Genomic DNA, 12,750 nt, shown 5'->3' with positions numbered 1-12,750 from the left:
AATATTAGACTTTTCTGTGGTGAAGGTTTAGTCAGTATCTTGGTGGACCTACCCGCTCGTACTGTGCAGACAAGTCTCCCATCTCTCAGCCTTTATTCTATGTATTAAAGGGCCATAGGTAGCGCCCAATTCCCATGTACAAATGTTTTATTCATGAAAAAATGAGAGGTCGGGCAGCACCACCAAGTGTTCTGCATGCTCGGGCACCTGACAGTACCAAAGCTTTTCAGTCCTGATGAAGCACCATGAGCATCTGCCCGTAGGCCATCAAGCTAGAGATGACTGAGATAAGTGGCTCTTCATAGTGTCATAAATAGAAACACTGAAGACCAAGGTTTGTGAGACATCATTTAAGAAAAATGTGAGAAATTACATGAATGTTGCTTTAAAGAGGGAGTGCCATGGTAATGCAGGTAAGCATTTGGAAAAAAAAATGTGATTTAAGCTATTTTTGTTCCATTAAACTTTCTTCATCTGCAAACTTGGAGGCTGCCATTTTTGTCATATAACTGACTTGAGGTCATGGCAGTGCAAGTGGCACAAATCTGCTCTGCAGTAGTCTTTTACTGAACATCCAGATTGTATGAATATCCTTACATGATTTTAAAGACTGTTCAACTCAGAAGCCCTTTGATTGTTCCAAGAAGGACTTGTCTGCTCTGAGCATGGAAAATTAGGCTCCAAGATTCCTTGGATTAGCCGGACCTCTAGCCTCTGGGGTTCATTAAAAGGCCAAATATTTGGTAAATGACAAAGCAAATGAATGAACCACTGACTGACATCTTTGTACAAAATGTTATTTCTCAAATTTTGGCCTTCTGCTATCTCTGGAGGACCAAAACTGCTCAGTCCAGGTCTACCAGATACATTATGGATACAAATCCAAGTTTTATGTGCACAAATGTGTGACAACAGAATACTCTCAGCTATGAAAACAGTGTATATATTTATTTTGTTTCCCTCAAAGGGATGTTTTACACACTATACAAGTCTTTTCCTCATTAACACACACGCTGTTCGAGTTCTATACTCGGTCCTTTGTTGTTGGTTGAATATATTGATCATAGCTCTGTTCACCTGTTGTGGATAAACAAACTATCGAGTGGGAAGACTCTCCGTAATGCATGGTGTATCCATCAAGTCTTAGTATTAATTCCTAAGCAGGAAAAAGATTAAGAATAAATGAGACAGAGAAGGCTGGTTTCCAATTCATTTTGCAAATGATGCATGATAAGTTTATATGGAGGTGCCGGGTATGATTCAGTGTTATCAAATTTAACGGCAGCTTCTTGAGATAGTTTGGAAACGTGTCGGGCATTGTGAGCTTCAGTCTACACACATGACACCGTGAACTTTCTGAACTTCCTTTTTAGTTATCTACTTTTGGAATATGTTCCCGGTGCTGTAAAAATCAGTGTGTCGATGAGTTGCATTGAAGTCCATTACTGGGAAGTATCGGTAATTTTGCAAACACCATTGCTGCTCCTGGCGCTTGTCTCTGCCCAGCGTGTAAACGTGAGGGAGGGTGTTGCCTGCATTACTAATGGTCTGTAAACAGCAGCGATTGTCCCTTCCGCTGGGAACCTCTGCTATACGATGAGGTGGTGAAGTAAAGTTTGCCAAAGTCCACATGATAGCTAATGTTTTTCCCCTTAATGTGTCTGAGTGGCCTGTAATAAACACGTCTGGGAATACTGCAGGCGCGTTGACGCATGGAAGTGTTATATAGGAGACCGCGGTAAGCTAGCGTTGGACTGCAATGATAAACACTGGCCATAAATCTTACCTATGACACAATTCAACTATAATATTGGTGTCGCAACAGCCATCAGACTCTATTCGTTAAAATCTGTAGCTAGCACATAAATTGCACATAAATATAAAGAGGAATTGTCACAGCTTTTAGTAAAACTACATACGTTTTTACCATGAGCTTCCTAAAGCTATTACATAAGGCCCATTTAAATGCTGAATTATACTGCCATGCAATAAAAATGATTTTTGTTTGTGCAGATGTAATTTTCCTTTTTTAAAGGGACCACCATGGTTGTAGATTGATTTTAAGGTGTGTTTTAAATTTGGCTTTGTTTTATAATGATAATTTCCTATGTTAAAACTCCAGAGGCTAAAAAGACCACACAATGATTTTACTTCTAGAATAGCGCTCCCTTTAACCATTTAATTAATGGCACTCAAAAGGTGATTTATTGTAGTTTTGTACTATTCAAGAATATATCAACATCGTATATTTATGTACACAGACCAAATATTCCATGCACACATTATTTGGTGGACTTTTTAGCTATTCTCACACTGGATAGCAATTTTTATGCTATCTATATGTACGTATAAGTGTACAATTTTTGAGTCTACGCAGTTACCCCCAGGCAATTACGTTGTACAGATGTAAGACTTTTACTTTAGATGTGATAGTCTTTGAAAAGCTTAATGCTTTTCAGATGTACTAGTCATGTTGGGTCACTGCGCAGAGACCCAAACTAACAAGTGCCGGGAATCACAAGACTTAATAGATTAGGATCTTCTGTCGAGGGGCACTGTTCGGAATGTTAAATGGAGGTAAGGGTATGATATGTCATGGGATATATCCCCACTAATGCCTTAAAGGTTTGGTCTGCAAAATGGCTGCGCATGTTTTTTGTTTCTTTCTCTCTATCTCTTCTTATTTATTTTTCTGTGTTTAAGAATGTTACAAAAAAGTTTATATTTTAATTATATGTAGGTTTAACCTTATGTGAAACATTGGTCACTTTGTTTAATGAAGACTCAAGATATGTCCCATCAAACAGTAATGTCAATTAATCATTACTATTACTTTAGGTAACTATTCTATTTTTATAATCTCCAGAGCATATTGGTGTGAAACACTCTGCCCCTTCTGGCCTGATGGCATGTTATGTCGCCTTCAGTGAAAACAAAACATTATTGTCCCTTTTTAAACCCTGGTTTATTCACGTATCTCTGCCTCAAATATCCCAGCGCTTCTGTTTGCCCTTAATCTGTCTCGATTTTGCAATCTATCCGAAATGCTGCAGGTAGGCTTAACTTCCTTACACAACCCTCCTCTTCTGCGCCCCCACTCTGTGATGACCTCCACTAGCTCCCTATTACCTTGGACTAACGTATAAAGCCCTCCATAATACTTCCCATTGTACACTTCTGCCCTGGTAAGGAAATTCTCCTTTACTGGATATTTACGTTCTTTCCGCAGGGATTAAGATTTACCTCCTCGCTTATCACCTCTTCCTCTTCCTGCCTTATAAGACTTCACTCACGCTGCCCCTGAAACTGACTTTCACCAAACCTCCGGCATTCAAGAAAAAATCTCCAAGCCCACTGCTTTAGGGAGTGGGTTTCTATATACCCCGTTCTCTCTACATTGTAAGCTTGTGAGCAGGGCCCTCTTTACCTAATGTATCGGTTTGTCTTAGTCTGTCTATTCTTGTCTCACCATACCCCTTGGATATATGTATCGTAAGAAGCGCTGCTTAAAAGTAATATAAATATATATAAATAAAACAAGAAATAACTAAATGAACAAATAATGCAGAGGCATACTGGAGTATTTAGCTGCTGTCACTCTTTGTTTTCCAGACTATATGTAACCCATGACTCTTGTGAAAACTGCGCCTATACAAAGTCTTACGTATACTAGAAACAGATGTGATCTTCTGGAGGCAGTTTAGAAACCTTGACAGCTTTCCCCCTGCTGCAGTGAGTGGGATGGAAGCTGTCATTTCCTGCCATATCAGTCAAACATATCATTAGATCTTTGTTTCTCTGTGTTATTACTGTATGACATCATAGCGATATTGTAATGCTGACTTCCAAACTAAAAAATGGACAATTAAAAGATTGATACCAGACACTTTCTTTTTGTTTATCTTTTTCTTCTGCAATACATATACTTAATGTGCTGAGTATAGGTTTATGGGGGGTTACAAACACTTTGTTTCTGTCTACAACAAAGTATTAAAGGTGCTGGTGAAAGATTAAAAAGAAACAAAATGTGTTTAACATAGTGAGTACTTGTTACTTGTTGAAAAGAAATGTTATTTTCACAGCCTTGGGAAAAGTGATAAAAGAAGAGGTATTTTTTATACATAAAAGAACAAATCTTTTTCAAATTGATAAAGTAGAACTTTAGAGCTTATTTCCTGGGGGGGGAAAAAGAAAACCCCAAGTGCCATATCTTTTTATTTTTTTGCAGTATATAAACCACAGCCATTGACACGTAGATTCCTATTTGCTGCTGACGTCAATGTCGGGTCACCACAGCCCGTAGTAAATGACACTGTGCAGCACCCTGTAACGTACAAACTTGTGTTCTTTTAAGTAATACCTTCTGCATTCTGTCGGGAGAATCTAATGTATATCACGGATTTCTTTTAAAAGTACGCTCCAGTCATATTTTTATTTAATATTTATTATTTTCGTGAAAGAATACTTACTTTGCTCTGCCGCACCTTCCCTGACTATTACACCTTGGAGGAGATGCATTCCATCATGTGCGTTCCCCGCTAAGCAGTGCGCATGCACGGATACTCCGCCAGCCACCTCCAGGACTGGATCGCACTCTAGAAGCTTTAATGAGACATCCCGCGCACATGAACAAAAAAGCGCTTTAGTGTTGTCTTATCTATTTTGCTGAATTTAATTCTTTTGTAACCACAAGCTGCATTAGAAACATCATTTCTAGGAATATTTTTTAACTTGTGTCATAATTTTTGCCGCGTGAAAGTAGACACTGAGGTTGCCATAAAAACACCTTAACGTTTTGTGGTTTTGAGGTGATTAAACCGTTAACAAGCAAATGAGATATCTGCTCCAATGTATTTGCTTAGCATACTAGATAGTGTAGGTAATATATTTTCTAAGTGGAACAGCATCTTCAAGAAACAGTGATTTGCAAAGCAACTTATTATTAAGTCTAGAACTTTCTGTAATGAAGAAGTGAGGGATTTAAATGAATATACTGCAATTCTTTTTATTCAGTTAACTCAATAAGCCTTACCACTGCATTTATTTAGTAATGCCAGTGTCGTGATTATAGTTTGTGGTTACCGTATGTTGTGATATAAAAAAAAAAGATGGATATTGTTGTGTTACCCCAAGAGAAGATGTTGACCCTTTTATTGAGTCAACATAGGAAAAGATACAGTCGATGTAGAGCGTTCCATAAGCTTTTGTGACCTCAGAAGTCTTATCTTCAGGCTGGTATATTGTCTTGTGATTCTGTTCTATTATGCAGCTATGCTTAACCATAAATTAAAAAAGAAATAACCTGTTGACTATTGTTTATGAACTAGGCCTTTGTGAAATGGTTCAAGGGACATTTTACTGTCCCAGATGCCCCAACTAAAGAAGACTGCATAACAATGCACTTTAAAATGCATTCTTCAAAAACAAACAAAAAAAATTACCTGAGGTAGAAGCTGCAGTCCTTCATCTGTCCTCTTCTACCATGGTCCACCATTTCTTGCCACTGATTGGCTGCTTGAAGCAGCAAATCAGAGGTAGGAAAACACATTGAAAAAATGGGTGCTTTACATGCATGCGTCGTTGGTCTAAATAGACCCCCACTCTCAGCTGACCAGCGGTTAGTATATCTTATGTTCGTCTGGACACCTCTCCTACACAGCATAAAGCTGGGCGAGTGGGGAAAGGGGCAAATGCATATGGGGTATTCTGCAGAATCTGCCCCTGGATATGATGGCGGGAGTTTCTCTTTAAGGAATGGACTTTAACCGATGTACTTGTTACGTAGAATTGAATAGAAGGTTGTGCTGAGTCATACATTGTGTTTGATTCCTGTCCCAGTGCAGGGTTTGTGGTCTGGGCTGTAGAATATTTGCAGTCTCCATAGCTACCCTTGTAGAAAATGAATAATTGCTGAGTTGACAGGGTAACTCTGTTCCATTCAGTCTTTGTATTATCGGGAGACCAAGATTCTTAAAGTCAGGTCAGGAGAGAAACTGCAGCAAGACTCGTATAACAAAGAAGACTGTGCTCTGAATACAAAGCACAGCAACAGCTGAGCTCCGAGGGAAATTAAGTTATTCAGCACCGTCAGATTCCTCTTTTTCTGGCCGTCGCATTGTATCCAGGTATTGGCTAAACATTCCTTGACAAAACGCACCCAGGGATCTCCGTTTTTGTTTTAATTGTTTTCACAATCCTTCCATCCCGGGCTGTGCTTCCCAGTTGCATGTGGCCTGCCAAATTCCCAAAGTTGGGCAACACATTTCTTGCATATTCTCAATTTCAGCTTACTTGTCCTGTCATTTTAGTCCTTTTTTTAACTGCTAAATCAGGTTAGTGCCTAAACTTTGGGGATATTGCTTGGGTTCTTTAAAAAAAAAAAAAAAAAAAGAAAGTAAAAACGTGCCTGATCTTCCAGATCTGTTGAAGCAGAATATTGGGATATTCCAACCTTCAGTTGGTTGTGAGGTGGGTCTGCGGGGCTGTAATTGCAGCACAGACCTCAATTCCACCGCCCAGTGGGCCAGTCGGGGGAGATTCTGTGATCTTCCCAACCGGCCTGTTATTCACTACCTTCCACAAAAGTGTGATTGTCCGGAAACTAGTGCTATCCCAAGGAAAATGGGACACTTTGGAGGTATGATGCCGCCATTTCAAATGTCTAAAGAGCATTTTGGGCCCGTGGTTAGATATGTGGCTAGTGGCAGGGCCTGTGTCCTGTTTGTCATTAAACTGTATATTTACGGGGAACTGTGCGGTAAAACAAGTTCTAGAGCTTTGGTTATCATGAACAGCATTGTCTGTCCTGGATCTGTTAACCACTTCCTACTTGGGCTGCCCATGAGATTTCAATTCAATCTTCATTGGGGTGTTAGGAAATGAAGTACCTGTGAGGCCCTAACTATGCTTTTGCCAAAGCTGGCAAGTATAAATGTGAATACAAGGTAGCGCAGTTCCTGGGGTACCTTGAATATCCTTTTGGATCATGTGCCTATAAAACAGTAAGGTGGTATAAATCCCTTCTAAGCCAAAAAAAGGCAGCAGTTCTTTTCTGTGAGCCAACTATCGTTTGTGTATTTCTTTGGATACCGTTTCAATTTGTATGCCGTTGAAACTTAATATCAAGCAGAAAACATTCTGTATAAGAAGGCACACTTGAGTTGTCTTATTACCAAAACCTCCTTTGTTAGATTGTTGAAAGCCGCTTACATTATAATTCTGGGATTGATAAAGATCCAGGATAAAGTAGCCCATGTCCTTAACATTTTTCCATAGGTATATTTCAATGAAATTCAAGCTTGTTAACATGCACAGGTGCTTGAAGGGAGTATAGGCAGGTGTATTTTTTCTTGCATAGAAGCCAATTCTATATATTATGTATTATATATGTTTTATATAGAATTCAAAAAAATTCCCATTTAAGTTTTAAAAGACATATAAAAGAAAAGTCATTGGTTGCTTTGCTATGAACACCAGTGTTAAGTGTGGATGCAACATTGACAGAGTGAATGCGGATCAAAGAGTAAAGGCAGCCATGATGCTGCTCTAATATGCTCTCATATAAAAGTGTTATATTTAGTAAGGTGGTTGGATCAGCGATTCTAAATCTTTAAACTGATTAATGTTAGTTTTAATGTGTGTGTATATGGTCAAACCCAACGAATGATGGAGCAAGGCACTGTACTATCATTAAAAGCATTGTCTGGGATGATCGCTGCTGATAATTGTTGACCATTTGTCCTTTAGACCTCCTGATATAATGAAAAGGCTGACTGTGCTATATTTTATGCACCCCCTCTTCTTTTTTTTTTTTTTAGCTTGGATGTCTCCAGCTGGGGTTGTCTAACGCTGTGACCTATCTGAGTGGGCACAGGCTCCATAGTCACAATGTCCTTGCTATCTCTTTTCATTCAAACACTACATGCTTTGTTTTTAAAGCACTGGGGCTTTAACTCGGCACAGAACATTCACTGTGTGCTTTATTGGATACAAACTCTCCTACTTAACATAGTGGTGTTTGCTCAGCAGATGCCTTCTTATTACTTTTATTTATAAAGATAATGTGGCAATAAAATACAGTCTTTAACATTCACAATATACATAATCGGTGATACACGTAAAGACGTCCTGGAGAAGAAGAGGGTCCTGCTCTTAGGAGCCTACAATCTATTGGATTGAGACACATGGAGACATTGTCTGGGTGAGGGTGATGTGGAGATCTCGAAGTTGGGGTAGGATGGATGGTTTCTTCAGGATGCAAGTAGAGGTTTTTAGGATGAAAGGTTGTATACTTTAAATAAATGATCAGTGCTGCATCAGTGAAATAATTTATCTATTTTTGTAGTGACGATAACCTGGCTTGTATTTCAAACAAAATGTTGCTGTTTAAAGGCTCCACCAATATTTTTTCCCTAGTCAAAATGAAGGTAACACATGTTGCTTGGATCTTGTTACATAAAAAGTAAAACATAATATCGTCAAAAACCATATGTAACTAATATCACCTGTCTTGCTAGAAGTGGGTCTGTTGATGTAATTCTCTACATGTTTGTAGAAATAGAGCTCCCTTGGCTCTTTTATTAATGCAGACTAGCTATGAATAATTGATGGTTGTATATTTGTAACAGTTGGGCTGCTTTTTTTTTGTCTTGTTTTGTCTTAATTTGACCATTTTAATACTCATTGTAGTTTCTGTTCTTTTTTAGGAGCAGCATCAGCAGCAAGGCGCACGGGTATACCAGCGCCTCGGGAACTCTCCACCCCTACATCAAGAGAGCGTGCTGCCGTGAGAGGTACTCCCCAATCTAAAAAAACACTACCAAGCCCTACCCAACCAAACACTGCTACCCCTTCAAAGAGTATTCGCGCCCCTGCAAGACCTAAGCAAGAAAATGATTCTGTCAATAAGAATGTCTTGGAGTCACAAGTTAAGGAGTTACTGGCTGAAGCAAAAACAAAAGATTTTGAAATTAGCAAACTTCGTAGTGAACTCCAGAGATGCAAAGGCCTGGATTCTCCTAGTCCTGAAGCTCTGAACTTACAGGAACCTTTAGCTGAAACACTTATGCAATTTGATAATTCTGAATCATTGGTAAGGACACTGCAGGAGAAAAACCTACATTTTCAACATGAGCTCACCGTACTCAGGAAAGAAAACCAAGACTTAAAGCAGAAACTATACTCCTTAGAACACTCTCCAGTCTCAGAGACCTTATCTAGCAATGGTACAGATAGCAGCCTGTTGTCTCCATCTACTCAAGGAACTTGTCGTAAAAACAGGTTAACAGGTGAATCTCAAGAATGTAGGTTACCGGGAACTGAAAGTGTTTTGCGCATATCAGGTTCTTCAAGTAGCGATGTCACCAAGGCATCCCTGTCTCCCGATGCATCGGATTTTGAGCACATTCCTGAAGTGCCATCGAGGCCAGCTTCCTCGGGTAGTATCCCATGCCATGGCTCAAAATGTTCTACAAGTGGTAGCTCTCCAAATAATATCAGCGATCTTTCTGTAGCTTCATTGACCGAAAGGATACATAAGATGGAAGAAAACCATCACAGCACAGCAGAAGAGCTTCAGGCAACACTACAAGAACTATCAGATCAAAATCTTATGGTGCAGGAGTTGACTTTAGAAAGTGAGAAGTTAGTGGAAGAGAAGGCCTTTTTGCAGACATCCTTAGAGCAGCAAAAGCAAAGGGTGGAGCAGCTTAGTCAGGAGAATGATAAATTAACGTCTCTCTTGCAAGAAAGAGCACAGACAGAAGAAAAAGAGGTACTCTGCAAACTTGCAGAGGTGGAGAAGAAATATGCTGAACTTGTGGAGAAATCACAGTTTGAAAGGGAGAAACTCCTCGGTATTCAACAGCAATTGACCAGCAGCCTGAGAAGCTTAGAGAAAGAACATAATGAGGCACAGATGATGGTGAAAAAGCTAAAAGAGAACTCTGATAAGTTACAGAGTCTACTGGATGCAGAAAGGAAAGATAAAGGCGTCATGGCCAAGAGCTTGGAGGAGCAGAAAGTCGCAGTTGAAGGTTTGAAAATAGAGAACAGCTGCTTGAAATCTCAGTTGGATGGTGAAAGGCAGAAAGCTGCAGAGATAAATGCAGCGGGAAACAGTAGCGGGAACTCTGAAGTCCAGGAGATGCTTAAATCTGCCCATGCGGAGAAGGAACATCTAGAGTTAGCGTGTTCAGAACTTCGACAAGAGCTTCTTAGAGCCAACAGTGAAGTCAAGCAACTGCAGTGTCTTCTGGCTAAGGTTAGTTAAAGGAATCCTTTGTTTTTATCAAATATTACTACCATCATTCACGGTCAAGCCCAAATGATTACAAGTAACAACAATGGAAATGATACCGTGTGCATTTAGGCAGGTAAAATGTTCATTTCTGTCCAATGGAAACGTTTTGGTGCTGTATGCTGCCATACACACTCATGCCAATGTCATGCTGTAACATACACAACACCATACATGATAACACCACACTCATACACATGCGCACACACACACACACTGGCTAACACTATACATACATAAAATTATATACTCTAACACTATGGACACATACACACTGATTCTGGAACTACAACAAAGTAGGCGTACTGACTCTATACACCTATATATTTACACACTGACTCTGACACCACAGTATACACATACATACACTGACTCCAGCACTATACATATACACACACTGACTATGACACTACAATATACGCGCACACACACACACACTGACTCCAGCACTATACACACATACATACACACTGACTCTGAAATTATAGTATACGCTCATACTCTCTCCCCCTCTCACCTCGTGGAGACCAGACACACCGCTGCCTATCTTCTGCCACTGTTCCAAAGTGCATTACATGACCCCACTAGGAGCCTCATGCCTCCGCAGGGAAGCATAAGGTGTCAGATTCATGGTGACAACCCTGCAAAATCCCGGGGTTTGCCGAGCCCTCTGGTAAGGTTTGTCTTTTTGCTGATGACACAAAGATTTGCTACATGGTTGATGTTCCTGGAGTAATAAGTCGAATGATTTAGGTAAACTGGAAAAATGGTCAGAGATGTGGCAACTGACGTTTAGTATGGGTAAATGCAAAGTTATGCATCTAGGGCATAAAAACCCAGGGGCAGGGTATAGAATATTTAAAATTGTCCTAACCTCAACGTGTGAGGAAAGGGATTTATGGGTAAGCTTTTCTGAGGATTTAAAGGTAGGCAGACAATGCAGTAGAGCAGCAGGTAATGCTAGCAGAATGCTTGGTTGTATAGAGAGAGGTATTAGCAGTAAAAAGAGGGAAGTGCTCATGCCGTTGTACAGATCACTGGTGAGACCTCACTTGGAGTATTGTGTAGAGTACTGGAGACCGCATCTCCAGAAGGATATAGACACTTTGGAGAAAGTTCAGAGAAGGGCTACTAAAATGGTTCATAGATTACAAGATAAAACTTACCAGGACAGGTTAAAGGATCTTAACCTATATAGCCTGGAAAAAAGATGTGACGGGGGGGGGGGGTAATGATATTAAAATACTTAAAGGTAATTAACATGATAAGGGAAGAGCGTATATTTAAAAGAAGAAACACTTTCAGAACAAGAGGACAGTCTTATCCTAGAGGAACAAAGGTTTAAAAGTAATATCAGGGAATATTAATTTAGTGAAAGAGTAGTTAGAAGTGGTAGATGTTAATACAGTGAAGTTGTTTAATCAAACATGGCCGAGGCATAAGGCTAAGCTTTATATAAGATAAAGCCAGGGACTAAGGAAAGGTTGGGCAGACAAGAACCATTTGGCCCATCTAATCTCCCGTCACTTTCTATGTTTCTATATTAGCTGTAGCTTTATTTTTAAAGTGTGTCTGTTACATCTGTACCGGTTTGCTGTTGTGTAGGTCCATATGTTATCATTTACTGTTTCCCTGTGTGCGTAACTTTTAGAATGGATCTTGGCACTAAAACTTCGAGCATAGACCTCGGAGAAATCCACATTATTGCTAAAAGTTTTATTTTGCCTTCGTTAGAAATCACTTCACTTTTCCAGTCCAGGTGTGCAGGATGCTGCTGTTTGAAAATGAAGATACAGTGCGAGGCAGGGCTGTTTTATTTATTTTTTAATTACACAATTCCTTGGGTTTACTGTGTTGGAGCTGATGTAGGAAGTGGTGGAAAGATGGGTCAATTGCCTAGTATTTGGGTTCCAAAAGCACCCCCTCATGTGCAAGGGTTAGGAAGTTCCAGATGTGCATGAAAGTTTATGAGGTGAGGGGAATACGGTAGAATAATTTGCTTGCTGTAGTTTGCTGTCGTGGGAAATGGTAAGTTGGTTAGTATGAAGATTTAATAGGAACCTGCTGTTTTGCTTTCTGTAGTAAACATTTTTCTTAATTTGTTCCAAATTTCCACTTCTTTGTTTACAATTATACTGCGGGTTCTACAAGAAGCGTATTTTAAAACTCACATTTTGGCCATTTTTTTTACCCCCCCCCCAAGAAGCATCAGATTTATATGGCATACTAATAAACACACTGCAACATATTTTAGTTGCAAAAAAAAAACCTTAAATGAGAGAAAAAAAAACATTTTCTCCTTGAGCATAAAATCGAGGTGTTGTATACAGTAATGTAGGTTAGCACTGCCAAAAACCTGGTTGCATCGCCTTTTGTTCCAACAAACATCCTTTTTTCTGCAGGCCTGGTGGCTGCCATTGTTGTCAGTCATGGCTAACATGCAGTTGCCTGAA

General features: G+C 39.6%; 1 protein-coding gene across 4 annotated transcripts in view; it reads left to right on the top strand.

Annotated features, from left to right (window-relative positions):
• SPECC1 (sperm antigen with calponin homology and coiled-coil domains 1) overlaps window positions 1-12,750 on the top strand; it is a 114,687-nt gene that overhangs the window by 40,375 nt on the left and 61,562 nt on the right. For all 4 annotated transcript variants that reach the window (XM_053457014.1, XM_053457013.1, XM_053457015.1 and 1 more), the window contains one exon: window positions 8,706-10,261. In XM_053457014.1, coding sequence (XP_053312989.1) covers window positions 8,706-10,261 — 1,556 coding nt within the window. The remainder of the gene's footprint in view (window positions 1-8,705; window positions 10,262-12,750) is intronic.

Source organism: Spea bombifrons, chromosome 2 (genome assembly GCF_027358695.1).
Source record: "Spea bombifrons isolate aSpeBom1 chromosome 2, aSpeBom1.2.pri, whole genome shotgun sequence".
Lineage (NCBI taxonomy): Eukaryota > Metazoa > Chordata > Amphibia > Anura > Pelobatidae > Spea > Spea bombifrons.
The sequence above is the reverse complement of the archived record's forward strand: the minus strand, read 5'-3'. Positions and strand labels throughout refer to the sequence as shown.